Source organism: Podarcis tiliguerta (genome assembly GCF_965153285.1).
Source record: "Podarcis tiliguerta genome assembly, chromosome: 10".
In the NCBI taxonomy this organism is placed as follows: domain Eukaryota; kingdom Metazoa; phylum Chordata; class Lepidosauria; order Squamata; family Lacertidae; genus Podarcis; species Podarcis tiliguerta.
Genome location: NC_139543.1, coordinates 10,678,563 through 10,702,765, shown reverse-complemented (window position 1 = coordinate 10,702,765; position 24,203 = coordinate 10,678,563). Strand labels below are relative to the sequence as shown.

At 46.5% G+C, this 24,203-nt stretch overlaps 1 protein-coding gene and 1 long non-coding RNA gene across 2 annotated transcripts in view; both read left to right on the top strand.

The window, feature by feature from the left end:
• LOC310658326 overlaps positions 1–24,203 on the top strand; it is a 116,952-nt gene that overhangs the window by 42,504 nt on the left and 50,245 nt on the right. The window lies entirely within an intron of this gene.
• Positions 23,157–24,203, top strand: part of CERK (ceramide kinase) — a 46,163-nt gene continuing 45,116 nt past the window's right edge. Inside the window, exon 1 of the mRNA XM_083399808.1 lies at positions 23,157–23,526. Within this exon, the coding sequence (XP_083255934.1) occupies positions 23,379–23,526 (148 nt within the window). The 5' untranslated portion in view covers positions 23,157–23,378. The remainder of the gene's footprint in view (positions 23,527–24,203) is intronic.

The window sequence follows — 24,203 nt, the reverse complement described above, 5'->3', positions numbered from 1 at the left end:
TACCAGAACTCTCGCGGCCGTTGTTGCATACATGAAGATGTTTTTCAACTTTTTTGGCAGGTCTTTCCCTACAATCCCCAACAAAAATGCCTTGGGTTTTTAAACAAATGTTAAATGGAACATTTTCTTCAATTCATTGTATATCATTTCCCAAAATTGTTTAATTATCTTACAATCCCACCACATATGATAAAATGTCCCCTCCTTTGTATCAAATTGTAGGTTTCAACAAAAGTCTCATAAAGTTCAACGAGAAAAGCAGAAGACCCAGTAGATCAGTTCATTCTCTAGTCAGTTCATGCATAAGGTCCATACATGTATAAGTATCTATTCCACCTTTCTGTTCAAAGAGTCCAATAATCCAATGAAGGGTTGTTAACAGTTCCCTTAAACTCTGCAACAATCGGCAGGGAAACGGCCAAAGACAGGAAAGGAAAGAGTGTCCAACGGAGGTTTTCCTGGCATCAAAAGGAATGACCATATCTTCCTTCCCACATCTATCTCATTACACACCCCTCAAGCACATGCATCAAAAGTTCAAGTGCCGTATTATAGAGCGGCACAACTTCAGCAGATTGTCAAATTAAACCAACACGTTCTCAACCCAGGAGAGGAAGGGGGAGCGGGCTCTCTTGCCGCTGCTAGACAATGAAAGAAGGCTTTTGAAATGTATTTTTTTAAAAATGCAGACGAGTGGGTTTCAGGGGCTCCTCATTTACAATGGTCTTCAAATGCTCATCTCATGGGCTTTCCAAGTACCATCAACAATCCGTTGACGACATGATTAGTAATGATGGGCAAGCTTCTGCAAGAATGACAAATATCCACCCAATGAGCAAAGCAGTGTTAAAAACTTGGATATATAATCCAGTGCTTTTTTCCTAAAAACAAAATAAAATGTTCAGGGGTCCTCTCATTTTGACTCAAGAAAATCACCATTTTATAGTTCAAATTGGGAAAAATAAATACAGTAAATGGACAAAAGTACAAAGAACATGCATTACCTCATATTACACAGCTGACAGTGCAGTGAAACAACATGATGGCGCAACATGAAATACCCTTGTCAGCTGGTCTGCTGCTGCCATTCCAACTTCACAAAATCCTTTCCATATCAATCAACCTGCTGAGGAACACAGGTGCCACCAAACTTTGGCTCATCATTGCAGAAGATTTCTAATGTTCATGTTCATGTTCAAGCGCATGCCCCCCACTCATGTGGGCCCTTCTGGAGACTTATTGGGCCTCATTGCTGCCCCCTGTGAACTATGAGGACAGCCAGACATGCCCTTTACTCCAGTGTTAGAAATTGTTGTTGTTGTTTAGTCGTTTAGTCGTGTCTGACTCTTCGTGACCCCATGGACCAGAGCATGCCAGGCACTCCTGTCTTCCACTGCCTCCCACAGTTTGGTCAAACTCATGCTGGTAGCCTCGAGAACACTCTCCAACCATCTCGTCCTCTGTCGTCCCCTTCTCCTTGTGCCCTCCACCTTTCCCAACATCAGGGTCTTTTCCAGGGTGTCTTCTCTTCTCATGAGGTGGCCAAAGTATTGGAGCCTCAGCTTCAGGATCTGTCCTTCCAGTGAGCACTCACGGCTGATTTCCTTCTTTTTCTTTACATTTCCATGTAAAAAAAATTGTTGTCACCCCCTCCCCCACATAGCAGTTTGTGGGAATGTTGCCCAGAGAGTTGTTGAGCTTTTTTAAAGGAGGGTACCCCAAGGTTGTTGGCGGAATTTTAGGGAGGGTTGGCCACGAAACAGATCACGCAAATCCAACCAATGATCACATAAAACCGTGTCAGCTAGGGACCCGAGTGCCGCCCACCGGGGGGTGCCAGGCTGATCGCCGGTCAGATTTGTGGGTGGATTTTCACGGCAACGATCACGCCAATCGTGAATATATGCCCGCCAGGGATGCGAGTGCTGCCATGCCGATCCGTCCGGGGGAATTTTGTCACACACACCCCAGGCATGACACCCAGGGTGGACCGCACCCCCCTTGCGACACCCCTGCCCCTCCCACCATATAGTCATTAAGTTTGGAGTCTAAAGTTCCCGGCTTTGACTGCTGGAGGCCAGTGTGCTTTAAATCCTAAAAGAAAGGCCTGGTTTTCAGTCATCGTCCCCCCCCCCCCCCAAACTCCTAATGCATCAACAAAGTCCTTTTGATTTACGTGTTGCTAATCAATTTCATATCCATTGCGATAGGGGCTTGTGCAAGAAAGCCTGCCAGCAGGCGAGCAATTGCACGAAAGAGTGCAACACTCATATCACTTCCCTTAGATGCTTCTCTGAATGAGGCTGAAAATCATGCAAAAGCGAGATCAGGTTAGTTTCTAAATCTTCAGTAATTCAATTTCAAGTTCACTCGAAAGATCTTGACAATTGCTTCAGGGTCTTTCTATCTTATTACGAGAAGTGTCCTTAGAATACAGGCGGAGGACCACCAGAGAATCCGTGCTTCCTGGGAAATAGATGAGAGGGCAACCAGACTATCTCAGAAGTCAGAAGCATTCTAAATGGAAAAGGCTCAGAGGATTAATCTTTTCTAGTGAGACACTGAAGTACTGTAGAAATATTTCTGGCGTGTATGATCATTAAAATGAGATTTCACAAGTAGCCGGAGGAAATGAGTATGTCATTCACCATCATCTTTGAGAAACTTCTCCAAAGTGCAGTGGAAAAGTGAGATATGTTTGAAATACAAATAAAAATCCCCTACTGTTCTTTCGCTCCTTATGAACCAGACCTGCTGCCCGCTTTATGAATTGCTTGGGAGAAGTTAGATATATATTTTTACTAGTCATGATATATTATTATTATTATTATTATTATTATTATTATTATTATTCCCCATCCATCTGACTGGGTTTCCCCAGCCACTCTGGGCAGCTCCCAACAGAATATTAAAAATACAATATCATTCTTATATTGCAAGCATGGGGAACCTCTGGCCTTCTAGACGCTGCTGAACTACAACTCCCATATTCCCTGGCATTGGTTATGCTTGCTGGTGCTGATGGGAGCTGTAGTTCATCAACACCACATCTGTAACACTGCGTACATTGGTTTGTAGCTCCAAATGTCATGACCAGAGTAGGAGCTGTGAATCAGCACCATCTGGCAGGCCAAAGGCTACTCGCTCTTCCTTCATTTTAAGGGAATGACTCTTATCCCAAAATGTGAAACTAGAATACAACCAACATTTCTTATTAAAGGCCCAGTTGTGATATCCTTGTGTGGTGATCACACACAGGGCCCCCGGTTGTTTGACGGTCTATTGACCCTGTGCCGCCACTGCGATTGCTTTTTCCGCTGCCACCACCCCGTATCTCACGGGGACACACGGAGTCCAGTCAGTTGTTAATGTAAACAAATAATCAAGTTTATTTTTAAATGCAGGAACAACCTTATGGTTTCCGTTAATTTTTCTCTTGTCAGTTTCTTATTCTTAGTTCCTAACAACTCCAAACTGATTATTCCAACTATCTATCTGACTCCACCTAACAATTCCTCTCACTCTCACAATACAACTCTATCAACCCACACCTAACCTCCCTCTTCCTTCTTCAACTCCCAAACCTCCACTGACTTTCAAAACCTCCCACTCTAATATTTATTGCCCCTTGCATTCTCACTGGCCAATCACATCACACCTATTTTAACCCTTTCCTTATGACCCATCCTAGGAGGCAAACGCCACACCTTGGGGTCCCAAACAAGGTCCTGGCTCCTAGACATCAATGAGTAGCAGTGGCATTACGTGGGTTTACAGTGCCCGGGGCAAGCGAAGTATTGCGCCCCGAAACCCATGGACCATTAGCACTCCCTGAGTCCTTCCCACCAGTCCAGTATTGAATAAAGTCAATGAAAGACTCTACCATGACTTCAGGGTATCAAATCACTTGAGACGAGCACGGCGGAGAGTGGGATGGGGAATTGGTCAGGAGGGGTATCTTCATAAACCCCGTGCAGAGGGTGCCCTAGAAACCATCCGCTGTCCAAATCTGCTCCTCAGTCTGCCCACACAAACATTGGAAGATTTGCTGTGTAAGTTATTTCATAGAATCATAGAATCATAGAATCATAGAATTGGAAGAGACCACAAGGGCCATCGAGTCCAACCCCCTGCCAAGCAGGAAACACCATCAGAGCACTCCTGACATATGGCTGTCAAGCCTCTGCTTAAAGACCTCCAAAGAAGGAGACTCCACCACACTCCTTGGCAGCAAATTCCACTGTCGAACAGCTCTTACTAACAGGAAGTTCTTCCTAATGTTTAGGTGGAATCTTCTTTCTTGTAGTTTGGATCCATTGCTCCGTGTCCGCTTCTCTGGAGCAGCAGAAAACAACCTTTCTCCCTCCTCCATGTGACATCCCTTCATATATTTGAACATGGCTATCATATCACCCCTTAACCTCCTCTTCTCCAGGCTAAACATGCCCAGCTCCCTTAGCCGTTCCTCATAAGGCATCGTTTCCAGGCCTTTGACCATTTTGGTTGCCCTCCTCTGGACACGTTCCAGTTTGTCAGTGTCCTTCTTGAACTGTGGTGCCCAGAACTGGACACAGTACTCCAGGTGAGGTCTGACCAGAGCAGAATACAGTGGCACTATTACTTCCCTTGATCTAGATGCTATACTCCTATTGATGCAGCCCAGAATTGCATTGGCTTTTTTAGCTTTCTACTTTCTACTTTTCTACTTTCCTTCTTTTTCTTTTAAAATGTTGTGCCTCTAAGAATTTTGCGCTCAGGACAACCGCCCCTGTGGCCCTTCCCATGCTATGCTATGACACTGATTGGCCAGAATAACCAGCTGTTCTGTTGTCCAGCCTGTCCAATGAGCCAAGAAAAATGTTGACATTGCCTACCAAAAGTTGCAGCAGCAGGACTCTGCTTAAACATGCTTGACGGTGTTTATGAACATAGGAACGTGACATGATGATGATGATGATGATTCATACCCAGCCCTCCCCGGACAGAGCCAGGCTCAGGGTGGCTAACACCAGTAAAATTACAATGAAACAAAAACCAATTTAAAATACAGGTTAAAATATAATTTAAAATGCAGCCTCATTTTAATAGTAGCCCATAGATCAAAACCATAAGGGGAGGGAAACATAAGGGTCAGACTGAGTCGGAACAGCTCTGTCTTGCAGGCCCTGCGGAAAGATGTCAAGTCCCACAGGGCCCTAGTCTCTTGTGACAGAGCGTTCCACCAAGTCGGGGCCAGTACTGAAAAGGCCCTGGCCCTAGTTGAGACCAATCTAACCACCTTGCGACTTGGGACCTCCAAGGTGTGGTCATTTGTGGACCTTTAGGTCCTCCGCGGGGCATACCAGGAGAGGCGGTCCCGTAGGTACATGGATCCTAAGCTATTCCTATTACTATGGAAGCTGCCCAAACCAGATCACATTGAGCATTTGAACTATTTTATTTATTTAGGAAATGTAACAACCCAGAACATACAGTCGATTGAATTTAATTAACAAAAAAACCCCACCCCAATTTCATCTGGTAAGGGTGTCATCCTTTAAAGCTGTTAATCTCTCAGTATTTGGAAAGCCTCTAGCATAACATGTTACAGTGGTACCTCTGGTTACGAACTTAATTCAGAGGTCCGTACTTAACCTGAAACCGTTCTTAACCTGAGGTACCACTTTAGCTAATGGGGCCTCCCGCTGCCGCCACGCCATCATCGTGCGATTTTTGTTCTCATCCTGAGGTAAAGTTCTTAACCTGAGGTACTGCTTCCAGGTTAGTGGAGTCTGTAACCCGAGGTGTTTGCAACCTGAGGCGTTTGTAACCCGAGGTACCACTGTACACTGAAAGGTTGTTTCATTTTTTGGTTAATTGAATTGTCTTGTCTTTGGAAAGGCTACAGTTAACAACTCTGATCAAGGCAGATGTGAAATTGAAAATAATAAACCCATTGGAAAAAGGGAAGGGAGAAATATCCTTATTAATGAGAAATCTCTCTAAAACCGCAATGGAAGACATTCAGCAGATCAGGAAAGAGCGTCAGGGCCAAAAAAATGCCAGTGTGGTTAACAAGCAGGGTCAAAGAAGCTATTAGAGGCAAGATGGCTTTCTTTGGGAAATTGTGCAAATGAGGAGAACAAAAAAAGGAAGGCAGACTTTGGCAAGAGAAATGCAAGCGAACAATGGGGAGGTGCTTTTAGAAAAGAAGAATTTGGAGGGCACTTGTGAAGAACCTACAGAGCACCACCAACCAACCAACCAAACAAACAAACATTAAATACATAAGCTGCAAGAGACCTGCTGCAGAGATGGCTGGAGTCAAGGGTGTGCTGAAGGAAGAAAAAGAGGTTTCAGGGAAGCTGAATGAATTCTTGGTGTCTGTCTTTGCAGTGGAAGATACAGGGCGGATCCCGGTCCCTGTTCACACAAAGGAAATCTGAGGGACTGAGGCCAATAGTGGTACTTGGCCTTGTTGATAAAATAAAAGTCGATCAGTCACCTGGTCTGGATGTGGGGCTACCCCTGTAGTTCTGTAATGGACAGAATATTTCTTGCTGTCCAATTTCTGTGACCATTCACCGAACTTTCCAGTCACACCTTGTGTATGTGTGTGTGTGTAGTGGGAATTATAAATTTTCAAGAAAATAAATAAATAAATAGGCTCCTCGCACGTCAGCTGGAACCTCACATGCTACCTGAGGGGACAAAGGACTCCCAAAGCACTGCATCCCTGTGGTAACATTACAACTGGGCCAAAGATCTGTATGGAACCAACAGAGGTACCCTTTGGGAACAAGAGTGCCTATTCTTTCAAGCAGCTGTTAACTCCACCAGACAAATATTTCTGTTCTGTACCATCTGCACTGCCAGTGGAATGGGAAGCAGTGATGACTAGAGCCAATGACAAGCAGAGCCAAGGAACTCTAGTTTTGTCCCCATCCTTCTCCCTGCTGAGTTCTACAAGAGCAACACTGAGACTACACTGGCAGCTGGACTGAATGTGAGAAATAAAGCAGACAGGCGGGAGGTGGCTGAAGGTAAAAGGAAATCAGTGGGGCAGTGCCCCATACGCCCTAATGGACCAGCATCTAAAGGTAAAGGGATCCCTGACCATTAGGTCCAGTCGTGACCGACTCTGGGGTTGTGGCACTCATCTCGCTTTCTTGGCCGAGGGAGCCGGCGTAGAGCTTCCAGGTCATGTGGCCAGCTTGACTAAGCCGCTTCTGGCGAACAAGAGCAGCGCATGAAAACGCCGTTTACCTTCCCGCTGGAGCGGTAACTATTTATCTACTTGCACTTTGACGTGCTTTCGAACTGCTAGGTTGGCAGGAGCAGGGAATGAGCAACGGGAGCTCACCCCGTTGCGGGGATTTGAACCGCTGACCTTCTGCTCGGCAAGTCCTAGGCTCTGTGGTTTAACCCACAGCGCCACCCGTGTCCCTAATGGACCAGCATCAACTGGTCCATTATTTCTAACTGTGTCTGAGTGTGGCGAACTGCAAACCGCTGCAGGCTGGAATGAACTGCTGCAGTTTGGGAGGATAAATGCACCCTAATGTTTCAATCTCGCAGTCTTAGTTAATGGTTCCATCCATTGCTTCTCTTCTGTTGTTGGTTCTGTTTGGTGTTGGATCCTCTGGGCGGCTTTGGGTGGAATGGAAAGGGCTAAGAAACGAGCTCTTGGCAAATGCAGCACAGCCATACGCTGAATCTATTTGAAGGCGCCTGAATAGGAGAGAGTGCCTTTCTTGTTATCTAGAGCAGAAGGAGCAGCGAGGTTGGGAAGGCAGGTGAGGAAGAGTCCTTGCCCTCCCCAAGCACCGCTGAACAACCTTCCTCTTTCCCCATGGCAACCCCAGAGGAGAGGATTAATTATTTGTGCTGTTGTAAGAACAAGCGCCGGGTCTAGCAGCAGGACAAAACCAACTGGCCTCTTTTGAGCCTGCTGTTATTGCCCTCTGAAGGAAGAATAGCAAGTGGCTTCCCCAGAGGAACCCGTTATGACTTCATCATGAGATCCTAATGATAGATGCCCCTGGGGGCTGCTAGCAAGAGAGCTGATAGCAGCTGCGACTGCTTTGCAGTACCTTGGCAATCTCCATCTTGGAGATGAGGAGCTTATTTACGTAGCTCCTCTCTGCTCTTCCGGGGCCGGAGAACAATCAGCTCGGGAGGAACAGAAACACGGAATTCCAATCAGACATCTGAGCTATTCACAAGGGAAGGGCTGGGAAATCAATAGTTAACATACTGATCTCTGTGATACCTGATGTTTGTGGTTCTCACACACACCCAACTTAGGGGGGGGGGAGGTAAAGGACTCCTGGAAGGTGAAGTCCAGTCAAAGGTGGCTATGGGGTTGCGGCACTCATCTTACTTTCAGGCCGAAGGAGGCAGTGTTTGTCCACAGACAGCTTTCCGGGTCATGTGGCCAGCAGGACTAAACCACTTCTGATGCAACAGGACACTGTGATGGAAGCCAGAGCGCACAGAAACACTGTTTACCTTTCTGCTGCAGTGGTGCCTATTTATCTACTTGCACTGGTGTGATTTCGAACTGCTAGGTTGGCAGGAATTGGGACAGAGTATTGGGAGCTCACCCCATCGTGGGGATTTGAACTGCCGACCTTCCGATCAGCAAGGCCAAGAGGCTCAGTGGTTTAGACCACAGCACCACCCGCGTCCCTATTCCCAATTTAGGATGCCTCGTTCTGAGTGCTTGCACGTGGGTTTTGTAGAGAGGCATTTCTCCAGAACGATGTTGGGGACTGGCTGGTGGTGGAGAAGGGGGTCTGGAGACTGACTCAGAAGAAGGGATCAGTGATGTGGAGGAGCCTGTAATAGCCAGGGGATGGGAGGCAGAGGCAGGAGAAGATGCAAGACTGGAGAGAGCTGGAGGATTGGAGAACAGGTGCAGGAGGAGGGGGAGAGAGGCCAGGCTGGTGTAGAGTCAAAGGCTTCCACAGCTCCTCATCCTGCTTCACTGTCTCCCAGGACCAGAAGAGGAGTGAAGAGAGATGAGCAGAAGCAGGTTATCTGCAGAATTTGCAAGGTAAAGGGACCCCTGACCATTAGGTCCAGTCATGGCCGACTCTGGGGTTGCGGCGCTCATCTCACTTTATTGGCTGAGGGAGCTGGCGTACAGCTTCCGGGAAGTGGCGTAGCATGGGTTGTCAGCACCCGGGGCAAGGCAAGTAATTTGCGCCCCCTAACCCGGGGCAGGGCAAGTAATTTGTGCCCCCCCCCGCTGCACTGTCGCTCCCCCAGATAGTCCCTCGCTCTCTCTCCGCACCGCACCGCACGCCTGGCACCCTCCCCTCCACAGTGGGCGGCGACCCGGCGGCTCGGCTCGGATTCGCACAGCCAGCACTGCAGTGAGAGAGAGTGAGTGAGCCAGGAAGGGGCAGAGAGCTGCGAGTGCGAGCGCGCCCCCCCCAGATGTTGCGCCCGGTGCGGCTGGCCCCCCCTGCACCCCCATGCTACGCCACTGCTTACGGGTCATGTGGCCAGCATGACTAAGCCGCTTCTGGCGAACCAGAGCAGCGCACGGAAACACCGTTTACCTTCCCGCCAAAGCGGTACCTATTTATCTACTTGCAGTTTGATGTGCTTTCAAACTGCTATGTTGGCAGGAGCAGGGACCGAGCAACGGTCACCCCATCGCGAGGATTCGAACCGCCGACCTTCTGATCGGCAAGTCCTAGGCTCTGTGGTTTAACCCACAGCGCCACCCGCGTCCCTGATGCGCAAATGAAGAGAACTGAACTTAAGATTGGGAAAAGGAGAAACTGAGGAAAAAAACAAAATTGGCATATCCACTCATTCCTCGTTGCAAGTGCAGCCATTCAGAAATAGGTTTGCAAGTGGAGCTCACTTTGGGAAGCCTCACTGCTCTCCTTTATATGTTAATATCCATTAGAAGCAGAAATGCCAAGGGCACGGCAACAGCGTGAAGAAGGCTGGGTAACACAAGGAATGTCAACGACCAGGAATTAATAGGTGGGGTGAAACAAGATGAATCCATGACGTGTCCATGCAGGCCCGATGAAGAAAGGAACCAAGACATTTCTGTCTGGCTAGCAGCTAGCAGCAAAGAAGGATCTGCTCAGAGCTGCCCTTCCCAATTTTGCAGAGAAACCATCTACATTCCTGATCTCTTCTTAAAGTATATTCCCCAATGTTCTCTTGACGTCAGTCTTACACAGGTTCAGTGTACACAGCCTTTTCTCCTTCCAGCGTTCGGTTTGAAACTTCTTCCCAATGGTACTTACATAACAATTTCCTTGTTGTTTTCAGTTTCGGGATCCTTGCCGGGCTTTTCCAAGAGCTGGTGGTAAGAGAGCTCTCTCATATCATTGTGGGTGGCGAAAGTGTTGTTTCCAAAAATCGTTCCGAGGCACAGAAAAGAGACTGGAAACCGCTATGACAAAAGAAGTGCAGTCATTCTGGCGGGAGAAATCCAATTTATACATTTTTGCTCTTTCCGAGGGTTACCGAGAGGCACAAACCGCCTTTTAACTAGAACAACAGGGACTCTTCTGCTAGCAGATGGCTTATTATTAAGATTCACTTGTGGCCCACAATTGCAGAGTCCTTGTCACTTTGGGAATATTGCCAGCGACAATAAGCTATTGAGACACAGAAACTCCAAAGTCTGATGACTGAAGCACACATTTGTCTGAATTGAGCTCTCGCTCACACACCTACACCCCCAAAGAGCGATATGTAGGGTTGAAAAAAAAGAACTAACTATAGTGGCACTGTAAGCGTAAGCCTTCGGGGCAAAATTCCAGGGCCCCACTCAGCAGAATGAGCAAGAGCTCTCTCCAAAACAACTAGGCTAGATGACCACATCTTGACCATTAAGTCCTGGGACCAGCTGACCTTAGATGAACTACTCCCCTGTATTTCTGCATGAGATGCTGTTCTGGCCATGTCTCCTCTGAAGACAGGCAGTAATTATGCCAAGCCTTCCTATCAAGAATGACTGAGTAACCTAATTATACCCATTGTAGAGAAATGGAATAATAATACACTCCCAGCAAATGTTTCTTCAAAGGAAAGGTGGCCAAGTCAGTGGGTGGAGCACGAGGCTGAATTTGGTTACTAGCTACTGGTTTCCCATTCCCACAAAAGCTCAGGACAGACCTGAGTGAGCAACCTGAATAAGGAACTTCAGCTGTGAATCAGGGCTTGCTTGGCAGGTTGAAGACTTTGCTCTTATATTAGCTCTGCCTTTGCTCTTATATTAGCTCTGCCTTTGTTCTTATATTAGCTCTGCCTTTGCTCTTATATTAGCTCTGCCTTTGCTCTTATATTAGCTCTGCCTTCAGCTTTATACTGATGTTTTCAAATGGATTCCATGTCCCTTTGGTGACTTAGAAGGAAGGTGTAGAAGGAAGGGATCATCAGAGAATTCTGGGGAGCATTTTTATGAAGAACATTGGCAGCTGCCCTTACTGAATCAAACCATTGGTCAGTACTGCCTCAGGCAGTTTCAGGCAGGCTTCTTTCCCCGCACCACCTGACAATGCCAGGGACTGGACCAAAGCAGATGTTCTACCACAGAGCTACAGAGTTTAATTATTTTAAACAATTGTTGCATTATTGCTGCAAAGGGGCTGCCCTTGAAACTGTACCAGAAACTCCAGCGGGTGCATAATGCTGCAGCAAGGACTACCGTATTTTTTGCTCTATAAGACTCACTTTTTCCCTCCTAAAAAGTAAGGGGAAATGTGTGTGCGTCTTATGGGGCGAATGCAGGCTGCGCAGCTATCCCAGAAGCCAGAACAGCAAGGGTTATCGCTGCTTTCGCTGCGCAGCGATCCCTCTTGTTCTGGCTTCTGAGATTCAGAATATTTTTTTTCTTGTTTTCCTCCTCCAAAAACTAGGTGCGTCTTATGGTCTGGTGCGTCATATAGCGCAAAAAATATGGTAGTTTCACCAGCTAGCCCTGGCGACTATCTAATGTTTATTGGATGGATTTCCCCCAAATTGATTTTCGAACTTTGAATTTTATTGTTATTTATGCTTCTATGCTGCTTCTATGTTGTATTACAATTAAGTGTTTTAAATTTGTTGTTAGCTGCCCTGAGCCCGGTTTTCTGAACCGGGAAGAGCGGGGTATAAATAAAAAGCTGGAATACAAATGCAATAAGTAAATAAGTCAATCTTACTTTGATGGTGGGGATGGAACCGTGTCTAATGGTAGGGCCGGCCCTGAATCCCCATATTCCCACCAAAAATGTGGTATTAACAGGCTCCTGCTGCTCAGTCAGCAGCCACTTATGTCAATAAACCAGCCAGCCTCCACCCAGGCCATTTTTCAACCCCGAAAAACAGCAGAAGCTCCTGCGCAGTGATTCTGTAAAGGTAAAGGGGCCCCTGACCATTAGGTCCAGTTGTGACCGACTCTGGGGTTGCGGCGCTCATCTCGCTTTATTGGCCGAGGGAGCCGGCGTACAGCTTCTGGGTCATGTGGTGAGAGGCAATTGTGCACTTTTCCCACTGTACTGCTGGTGCCCAGACCCTCATAATCTTTTCATTCAGCCCCAACAAATAAAAGCCAGTCAATATTCCCAGATTTTTACTGGAGGGGGGGGGTGATTAGTTCCTGTAAGATGGCAGTATTCTGCACTGAATAGACAGTTACCATGGCAGTGTTCCCTGACTTAACTTGCCATTTCCCCTGTAGTTCCTACATTTTAGCAGTAACTTGATCTGCAGCCATTAGTAGTGATCAGGGTTATCGCTATTCCGGAAAAAATAAATAAACCACATGCTGATTTCGACTACAGTTTAAAAAGCAGAAGAGCAGGCCAGGGCTTTGTTTTTTTCCGGTCAGCTGGCAACCCTAATCTGCAGAGATAAATATTTTCCTCTTTCTGAGGCACGTTTAATTGACTGTGGCTAATTATGTATGCTGTTCCTGACATCCTTAGACATCCATCTGATGCTATAAGGAAATGAGAGCGAAAGCCAGACAGCTTGGCCCAACGTATATGCTGAGTTGTCAAAAGACACAGTGTGGAAAAAGCTAAGCTCTGCACTTTTAGGCAAAGCAACGGAGCTCATTTGCATCCTTGTATCAGCAATTCAGACAACTTCATAACCAGCTGTCATCTTCATCTTTACTTCAATATTCAGCCGGACAACGATCAAAGTGAAGAGTATTCCGTTCAGACACAACTCGCTTTAATTCTCAGTATATCTGATAACAATTGAAGATGTGAACGGAGTAAGGGAGAGATTAGTTTGCATATTTCTTGAAGATTCTTCTTTCCATTGGCAAGCTCCTCCTTCCACAAACAATTAGCATACACTAGTTGAAGTCATTTGTGCTATTGATTAGCATATAAATGAGCTTAATTCCCATTCCGTGTGAGGCAGGGGCCGGTCCACTGTCCCTCAGACCTTGTGGGGGGCCAGACTATATTTTTTGGGGGGAAATGAACAAATTCCTACACCTCACAAATAACCCAGAGATGCATTTTAAAGAAAAGCACACATTCTACTCATGTAAAAACACCAGGCAGGCCCCACAAATAACCCAGAGATGCATTTTAAATCAAAGGACACATTCTACTCATGTAAAAAGACGCTGATTCTTGGACCATTGGTGGGCCGGATTTAGAAGGCGATTGGGCCGGATCCGGCCCCTGGGCCTTAGTTTGCCTACCCATGGTGTGAGGTTTCAGCAAACTTTGAAAAGCGGTGGTCACACAAAACTCCAAGTCTAAATGAGAATTGGAAACGTATCTTTCTAGGGTGCTACAGACTGCTGTCTTTCGTGGGTGAATTCTGCAACAAGTCACCGGCACACTAATACCGCATTTGTAGTGGATTTATACTGGACTGTTGTCCACACGTCGTTCTGCTTTACAGTAGTACCTCGGGTTAAGTACTTAATTCGTTCTGGAGGTCCGTACTTAACCTGAAACTGTTCTTAACCTGAAGCACCACTTTAGCTACGGGAGCCTCCTGCTGCTGCTGCGCCGCCGGAGCACGATTTCTGTTCTCATCCTGAAGCAAAGTTCTTAACCTGAAGCACTATTTCTGGGTTAGCGAAGTCTGTAACCTGAAGCGTATGTAACCTGAAGCGTATGTAACCCGAGGTACCACTGTATTTGTTGTTCTGTAATGCGTCCCCGATGTTACAGCATCATCGCTGTCTGGAAGGATATTCTTTGCACTATAGCTCAACCAATCAGGACAAAAGAACAGCAACTCAGAAATGATTTGTGCCAAATCACAGGATGTCAGCAGGAAGCTACAGAGCATGGACTCATCAGAAACAAAGCACTAGGTCTATCCCAAAACCTTTGCAGGCACAAACAGCATTGAAGTCTGGATCATATATATTCCAATACCATCAAATCTGCATTTAAATAGACTTTTTTCGACATTGTTTTAATTGCGTAGATAGTTGAATTGCTTTTTAACCATAATTTGTAATACGTTTCTAGTTCTCTGCATTTTATTTGCATTTCTTGAATCCTGCTTCTGAGGAAATGGCAGGATAGAAACAGACAAACAATACCGTAAATGAACACGAATAATAATAATAATAATAATAATAATAATAAAATTTTTATTTATATCCCGCCCTCCCCAGCCGAAGCCGGGCTCAGGGCGGCTAACAACATTAAAATGATACAACATTCTAAAATCATTTCATTACAAAATCAATTCAAATCAGATTAATGGCAACCATTGGGCTAGAGTTCTGTGAGGATTGCCAAAAAATCATGAATGCACAATAAAAAGGATTTCCGGACAGGCCTCTAGTTCTGTGGCACTGTTTAGCAGACTTGAAATGTATGTGCATTCTTTTTTTTACAAAATTAAATTTTGGAGGTTTAATCATCTATATCTGAATTGATTTTTGAGGCAATTACCCTCTCCCCCTCTCTGAGTATTACCTGGCTAGTGTTCTCATTCAAGAAAGGTGGGTTACAAAACTAAATGAATTATATTTTGACTAAATTAGTTTGGCCTCGGCGACAACTGATAGGTAAGGATTGGTTACAGGAACGCCTAGCTTCATTGAACAAGAATTATTTCTACTGTCAGTCTCATGTGATGGTTATGGAAGAACTTGTCTTCTGTTGCATTGGGTCACCAAATGGGACATGTTTGATAGATTGCAATAGTGTGCAACAGTATCTAGGCCAAAAAGTTTAACTGAGTGCCTTGATTAAAAAGAGAAATAGGTTTTCACAATTTAATTCACATTTTCCCATTTAATACGAACCAATGGTATGAACCAGAGGTAAGAGCAGGCTTCTTCAATCTCGGCCCTCCAGATGTTTTGGGACTACAACTCCCATGATCCCTAGCTAGCAGGACCAGTGGTCAGGGATGATGGGAATTGTAGTCTCAAAAACATCTGGAGGGCTGAGGTTGAGGAAGCCTGGTCTAGCCCCTGCTTTCCCCCCATTTCTGGGATCTAGGATAATATAGTAAAGGTAAAGGGACCAGTGACCGTTAGGTCCAGTCGTGGCTGACTCTGAGGTTGCGGCGCTCGTCTTGCTTTATTGGCCGAGGGAGCCGGCGTATAGCTTCCGGGTCATGTGGCCAGCATGACTAAGCCGCTTCTGGTGAACCAGAGAAGCACACAGAAACGCCGTTTACCCTCCTGCCGGAGCAGTACCTATTTATCTACTTGCACTTTGAGGTGCTTTCGAACTGCTAGGTTGGCAGGAGCAGGGACCGAGCAACGGGAGCTCACCCCGTTGCGGGGATTCGAACTGCCAACCTTCTGATCAGCAAGTCCTAGGCTCTGTGGTTTAACCCACAGCGCCACCCGCATCCCCTAGGATAATATAACCAACCTGAAATAGATCTTTCACCTCTTCAGCCATGGCTGCTCAGCTCCTAACCAGGAATAAAGGGATGAAATTATATGAAAATGATGTATCGGTGGTATCTGACTCCTACGAAGTTATCTAAAATGCACAGAACAAGCTCCAATATTTGTTGGAAGTATAAAGAGAAGGAGGGTACCTTTTATCATATGTGGTGGTAATATAAGATAACAAAGTCTTTTGGGGGAATTGATATATAATGAACTGAAAACAAAATGTTTAAAATAACATTTGTCAAAAATCAAAACAAAACCAGAAGCTTTCTTATTAGGAATTACAGGTTCCGACACCCCAAAAGATCAGAAAAGACTGTTTATGTATGTAGCAATAGCTGCAAGGATGCTACTAACCCAAAGATGGAAAGAACCAACAATCCCGACTAGGGAAGAATGGGAGGCCAAACTGCTGGACTCTGCTGAAATGGCAAAACTGACTGGGAGACTCAGGAATCAAGAAGATAATGACTTTAAAAGAGCATGCGGGAAATTCATAACTTACTCAGGAGATCACTGTAAACAAATGAAAACATTAGCTGGACTTTAAAAATAACTTGTAAAGAAACGAAAGACATGGGTAATTTAGATTGATGAAAACTCTGGAGAACGTAATGATATGTAGCCTTAGAAAAATTATTTTAAGGACCCATGCAGGGGATGGGGGGAAGTCACGGGATTCAGAGAATCTCATATATGATATGTTAAAAGTTTTTTCTTTTTATTATTTTAAATTTCTTCTTGTAAAAACTAATAAAAAATATTTCTTTTTTTTAAAAAAAGAATCAATGTGAGGAATGTAAGTTGGCAATTTGCCCAGTTGTATGATGAACTCCACTGGAAGAAGATGAAGCATTTAGCTTATCCCTTGACCTTGAATGCGTGTGTTTCTGCTCTGTGCCACTTGGAACAACCCCTTAGATCAGGGGTCAGCAAACTTTTTCAGCAGGGGGCCGGTCCACTGTCCCTCAGACCTTGTGGGGGGCCAGACTATATTTTGATGAAGAAAAAAAATGAATGAATTCCTATGCCCCACAAATAACCCAGAGATGCATTTTAAAGAAAAGCACACATTCTACTCATGTAAAAACACACTGATTCCTGGACCGTATGCGGACCGGATTTAGAAGGCGATTGGGCCAGATCCAGCCCCTGGGCCTTAGTTTGCCTACCCATGCCTTAGAATAGATCAAGAGCGGATCACCTGTTGTTGAACTCCACCAATGCCCATCAACCAGGGGTCGGAGATGAGGGAACTCAGCAACTTGAAGCGAGACAATGATAAAGGAAACAGTCTCCACATTTCAGATGGGCTGAGCCAGGTTAAGTAAGGATAGAATGAATGGATTGTGCTGGATCTGCCAGTAAAGCATAATAGCATTAACAGCTTCTCTACAGTACTACCCACGTCTAGTACTAACAACAACTTACACTGAAATCTGACCCTGCTAACACTGATTGATTAGCTCTTTAATCCTGTGAAGAGCGTTGGCTAATCAGCTAAACTTTATTTCTGATGCAACCAGCGAGAGTTCAAAATCATTCTGCTTCCATCCTAGCTGTAATTCAATTCTGATTATTAACACCCCCGTTCCCACCATGATTGCATGGCATAGGAGACACAAAAACACCAGCTCCTTCTGCATTCAACCAGGAAGAGGAAAAGGCAAAACATTTAAAGTTTGCCACAATCAAAAAATTAAGGCTTGTGCGTCCCCTGAATTGCACTAATTTAACGATCCCGTAATTTCCCAGATTGTCTTTAATGTGCTGTGTGGCTAATCTAGTTTAGCGAAAGCTGAAACAAAACCAATCTTTTCTACATATCCTCAATCTTAGGGCCTTAAAAACAAAAGCAAGAAGCAAATGTGGAAACATCCGTCTGGTAGAGATTAGGGCTCCATACACACATTTGATTCTACTTTCAACAAAGACTTGAGTACACCCTGTGTAGTCCATACACAATCTAGATCTATTGCATTGTCATTATTTTATTTTGCCCACTGTGAAGCGCTTCTTGAGAAAGTGGTTTCGTTCTGAAAATAAAAGCTCCCTGCAGATGGATTCTGCATTACTCCACAGTGTGCCCATTTGAAAACAGGTGGAGACAGTCCAGGGCCGGATTTAGGTTTGATGAGGCCCTAAGCTACTGAATGTAATGGGGCCCTTTATATGTCCAGCGGTCCTTTGTCAACAACAAATTGCCGCTGGTTTTTTGTTGAATATATGCTATATGGTAATTTATGGACCTAATAGGTGTCTCAAGCCATTTGCACATGTTGCCATGCAACCAGTCCATGCAGAATGTAGGCACCCTATATATAAAGGTAAAGGGACCCCTGACCGTTAGGTCCAGTCATGACCGACTCTGGGGTTGTGGTGCTCATCTTGCTCTACTGGCCAAGGGAGCCAGCGTACAGCTTCCGGGTCATGTGGCCAGCATGACTAAGCCGCTTCTGGCAAACCAGAGCAGCACACGGAAACACTGTTTACCTTCCCGCCGGAGCGGTACCTGTTTATCTACTTGCACTTTGACATGCTTTCGAACTGCTAGGTTGGCAGGAGCAGGGACCGAGCAACGGGAGCTCACCCCATCGCGGGGATTCGAACTGCCAACCTTCTGATCGGCAAGTCCTAGGCTTTGTGGTTTAACCCACAGTGCCACCCGCGTCCCTACCCTATATATAGAAAGGAGCAAACCAGTGATATTTTAGGGAGCCGGCTAGCAGGTGGGGCCCATTACTTACATCATAGGAGCCTACACAACACAAAACACTGTTGCTTTGTTTTATTTTATTTTATCTTACATTTTGGAAATGTAGATCCAGTTGTTGTTTCTTTCCATTCATTTTTTGGGGGGCCCCAAGAGAGTGGGGCCCTAATCCATAGCTTGTTTAGCTTATATGTAAATCCGGCAGTCCTTGGCAATGGTGTGTAAATGAGACAGTCCTTGGCAATGGTGTGTGTGTGTTGGTGAGATGCAGCCACACCTGTCCAATGGCAAACACTGGCCTGCGAGTGCTCCAATTGAAGAACGGCCTTTACCAAAGGTGTCATGGGCTTTGAAGACACTCAAACTCAGGACGCAAGGGAGAAACATGCTACGAGGAAGGCACGTTTGGCAAACCCTCACCGTGATCAACTCCTACCCAGAAATCTATGTCCCCACTGTTGAAGGATGTGTGGATCCAGAATTGGCCTCCACAGCCACTTACGGACTCACTGTTAAGACTGTGTTCATGGAATACAATCTTATTTGGCTACGAGTGATCGCCAAAGAAGAAAGAAGCAGCAGCAATGAGAAGCATGTGAGAAGGGACACCTTAATAGGGCTAATGCCTGGTCTTAATCCCATTAAAGCCGTAAACAGAGACTTCGTATAGATTCTCTTTAGCATCTCACTCCGCCTCTTAGGGGCACTTACAAGCTTTGAAAGGGAAAGGCTGTTGCTGAAACCTCAGCGGATCATATTCGTCTGTGGTATTTGCATCCACAGGAAAGCAAATTATCTGCTGGACCCGTTCCCAGGCCCTCTGCTATGTCAATAACTTTCCCTCAATTGCCTTTCACTTAAAATGAAAATGGCATGAATAAGAGGCTGGAATCCCTCTTGACAGGGATTTGTTGGGAGCTCTTCCCCAACCCAGACGAGGCTATTTCCAATAATCGCTATGCTATTTTAAAAGACGGCTAAAAACCGTTCAGAGGAGCGCTCACAGTGAGTAATGCCGCTCATTGATCAAAGGACATTTCACATACACTTATAGACTGTTCGGTTTTTCCCTGCGTTCTGATCACTGAAAAGCAGCTTAGAATGGTTTTTGGCATATGAAGTCAGAATGAATTTGACTCTACATACCTCCTATGGGCCTGGCGTGGGTCTCCTGCATCCTTTCATCTTAAGTCTTCTTTTCTCATTCATTGAGTTAGAGGGCTTTCAGAATAGAAAGATCCTGGCAATCGTCTAGCCCAGTTTTCCCCAGACTATGAGCCCAATGCAAACTGCTAAGTTGAATGAGAAAATTTTTAGTGACATAAATGCTCCCAAGGAGCTCAAGGAACCCATCTGCAAAAGGAGACTTGGGGCAGATCCACACTTTACATTTAAAGCACATTCAATGCACATTTCAACCACATTATTATTATTATTAGTAGTAGTAGTAGTAGTAGTAGTATACTGCCCTATAACCGCAGTTTCAGGGTTGTTACAACATAAAATCACAATATAAAAAGACAAAATATATAATAAAAAGAAAAACGATAACACCCCCCAACACATTTTTAAAGGGCATTGGATGTCAATCAGCCAAAGGCCTAGTTAAAGAGGAATGTTTTTGCCAGGCGCCTAAAAGTGTCCAATGAAGGCACCAGGTGAACCTCCCAGGGGAGAACGTTCCGCAAATGGGGAGCCACTGCAGAAAAGGCCCTGTTCTCGTGCTGCCACTCTCCAGACCTCTCGTGGAGGCGGCACACGAAGAAGGGCCTCAGAAGATGTTTTCAGGGTCAGGGTAGGTTCATATATATAGTTTTTTGAGGGTCCTGGGGAGAGAAGCCCTATAGGGCTAAATTGCAGCTCCCAGGATTCTTTGGAAGGAAATCCCATGATCGAAACGTAGATTGAATATGCTTTAAATATACAATGTGGATCTGCCCTGGGTCTACTGTATTTATATTGTCACAGTTCACTCCTCTGGCTTGTCGCCTCTCAATTAGCATTAGCTAGGGATGAGTAATGATGCAGAAGGTCTGACTGGCATGACTGGATTATGCAAGGATTTCTGTCCTCAGAGGATGATACCCACTATCTATCAGCGCAAGTGATTTCACTAGGCTTGCCTCCTTCCAAGCAGGAAGATGATGGGTGTTACAAACCAGAAGTGAGTGACACAGTGACACATCAGTTGCCACCCTCCTATGTGAGCAAGCCCTAATGGGCTTAGCCTGGTTGCTCTGACAGTGCCAGACAGCAGCAGTGCCATGATTAGCACTGGGACATCCTAGAGTGTTAGTACCTACAATGCCCCAGTGGGAAATTCAAATGGTTGCAGTGACGTAGCGTGGTTTGCCAGCACCCCGGGGCAAGGCAAGTATGGTGCCACCTCTGCAGCGATGAGGTTTCCTTCATAGTCAACCCCCACCCCTGTAATTTAAAATCACCTTGTTTTTTAAAAATCTGTGCATTTAATTCAGCATCGTTAAGTCATGAAAGAACTGAAGAAACCCACAAACCCACACACAAATTTGCTACGCCACATGCCAGCTGGGACAAGGTCTAGGCTGGCTTAGCTGACGGACCCCATTATGCAGCGGGGAGTAAGATTCCAAGCAGGAAAGCAAAAGCTGAACAAGCCCACCTCACTGGTTGACGGTTGTATCAAGCGTCACGTCTCAAGGGCTGCCACAAAGGCCCAGACGAGAAGAACGTATTGGGATGGGTAAACCGAGGGACCAAACCAGAATGCATTTTGCAAAACATGAAACTGAGCTAGTTCCTGAAAATAATATGGTATCTTGAGCCTCATCTGTTACTCAGAGCCGTTCCACTTCCTTGTTGCATCTTGCGTGTTGTCAGATCCTAGACAGTCTGCATCAGGGTGACAAACAGGGTGGTGTCAAATTTAGCAATGCTCTTTGGCAGATTCTAAATTTAACGGACAGGGAAGTGGGGTGTCACAAGAGAATTTGTCACCGACCTACACTGAGCCCTCTGAGGCACGGTGTCTCTTTCCCAGCCTTCAAATAAGATGTAGCTGAATTTGGAAGGCTTTTATATGTGTTCTTTTATATGGGTTCCTGATTCTTTCCACCCTATAATCCGCAGCAATCCCTGGATGAGTTTCAGCTTCTTGTAGCCCAGGCATAGTCCAGATGATTTGGACTACAATTCCCATCATCCCTGACCACTGTTCTTGTTAGCTAGGGATCATGGGAGTAGTAGACAAAACATCAGGGGGGGGGGCGATGGTTGCCTATGCCTGGCCTATGCATGTTCTAGCCTTATCCTGACTTGAAACTTTTTGTATGTTTTGAATCATGATTGTATGATGATGATGATGATTTTATTATCTTTTCCCCCTCCTCTGCTAAACCACTTGGAGGTTGTTGTCATTTTTCTACAGTCAAGAGGCATATAAATGTTTCAGGGGAAACAAACAAACAAACAAGAAAATAAAATAGTTGCCCTCTCCTTTTCTCCTTAAAGGTAAAGGGACCCCTGACCATTAGATCCAGTTGCAGACGACTCTGGGGTTGTGGCGCTCATCTCGCTTTACTGGCCAAGGGAGCTGGCATACAGCTTCTGGCTCATGTGGCCAGCATGACTAAACCGCTTTTCTCCTTACTGTGTTTTAATTTGTTGGAAGCTGCCCAGAGTGGCTGGGGTAACCCAGTCAGATGGGAGAAAATAAATATATTGTCATTATGTTTATCTATTTATTTATCCTTGGGTCTACAATCAAGAGGCATATACGGTAAATGTTTTAGGGGAAACAAACAAACAAAAACTAAACTAAACTAAACTAAACTAGTTGCCCTCTCCTTTTCTCCTTAAAAGGTAAAGGGACCCCTGACTATTAGGTCCAGTCGTGACTGACTCTGGGGTTGCGGCGCTCATCTTGCTTTATTGGCCGAGGGAGCCGGCGCACAGCTTCTGGGTCATGTGGCCAGCATGACTAAGCCGCTTCTGGCGAACCAGAGCAGCACACGGAAACGCCGTTTACCTTCCCGTCGGAGCGGTACCTATTTATCTACTTGCACTTTGACGTGCTTTCGAACTGCTAGGTGGGCAGGAGCAGGGACCGAGCAACGGGAGCTCACCCCATCACGGGGATTCGAACAGCCGACCTTCTGATCGGCAAACCCAAGCAGCACAGTGGTTTAACCCACCAAGCCACCCACGTCCCAGTCAGATGACTGAACATATAAATAATAAATATATTGTCTATTATTATTATTATTATTATTATTTCCTTGCACCTGCTGGCGCACTCTCCTTCTTTGGAGTTTTTAAAGAAGAGCTTGGTGTCCTGGATGCTCCAGATGAAAATGCTACCACTGCCTGGGGTTGGACTAGATGACCCTTGGGGGTCCCATTGCGAAGATTCCCCAGCCCCCCACCCCGAGACTCGCCTTCCTCCTCCCTCTTCCTCCTCCTCCTCCTGCCGTCCAACAACCAAAGGGAAGAAGAAGAAGTAGTGAGGGCAACTCCGGTTTGAGGGCAAGAGGCGGCGGCTTCATGGGCGGCCGCTGGGCTTGCGCGAACTCTTCTCCCCCCCCCCCGCTCCCCTCCCTCGCCGCCGCTACCCACGCGCATGCTCCGTGGGATGGGACCTGCGAAAATTCTGAAGGATAACAGATTCTAAAATGCCAGGCTGGGCAGAGGCGCGCGCGCAGGCGGACTGAGCGGCGGCGGCGCCAGGCAGCCTCGCCATCCTCGCCGGGCCGCGCCAGCGAGCGAGGGCCGCCCTCCGTCAGCCGCGATGCCGCTCGGGCGGAGGCAGCTGCCGGAGCCCCGCTGAAGGGGACCGCAGCCACCATGGGCGAGAGGTCCCCGCCTCCGGCTGGCCGGCGGACCCGGCTCGTCTCCTCGCTGGTGCTGGGGCAGCGCGCCTGCGAGGTCGCCCTGGACCCGGAGAGAGGCGCCTTGGAGTGGACGGAGCAGCCGCAGCCGCGCGGGGGGAAAGGTGAGGTCGCTTGGAGGGGGGGCGAGGGGGCTCCGAGCCATGTGCAGAGTGCCGCTGCCAGCCCACCACCAGCTAGGAACTGCCACTTTCCCCCTTAGGGAAACAACAACAACAAAAGGAACCTCGGTGTTTTTCAGGGTTCTGAGCCATGTGCAGAGTGCCGCTCTCTCCCTCCCGGTGCTCAAGACACTGCCGTTTCCCGTGGTGGTGGTGCTTTCGGGATCAGGGCTCCGGGCCATGTGCAGAGTGCCGCCGACGCCTCCCTCCTCACCTCCAAGACGCTGCCGCTTTCCTCTCCCCTTTACAAGTTAAGGTGGTGCTGGTGGCGTTTTCGGGATCAGGGCTCCGAGCCATGTGCAGAGTGTCGCTGCCAGTCCACCACCAGCTAGGAACTGCCACTTTCCCCCTTAGGGCAACAACAACAACAACAAAAAAGAACCTCGGGTGTTTTTCAGGGCTCCGAGCCATGTGCAGAGTGTCATTCACCCACCCCCACCACCACTAAGGAGCTGCCACTTCTCCCTTAGGTAAAACAACAACAAGGGGGACTTTCAGAGGAATTTCTGGGCCCTCCCAGTTTTCATCCCTTTTCAAGTGAAACAATGGTTGTTGTTCTGATGTTTCTGGAGTTAAGGTTCTGAGCCATGTGCAGAGTGCCGCTGCCAGCCCACCACCAG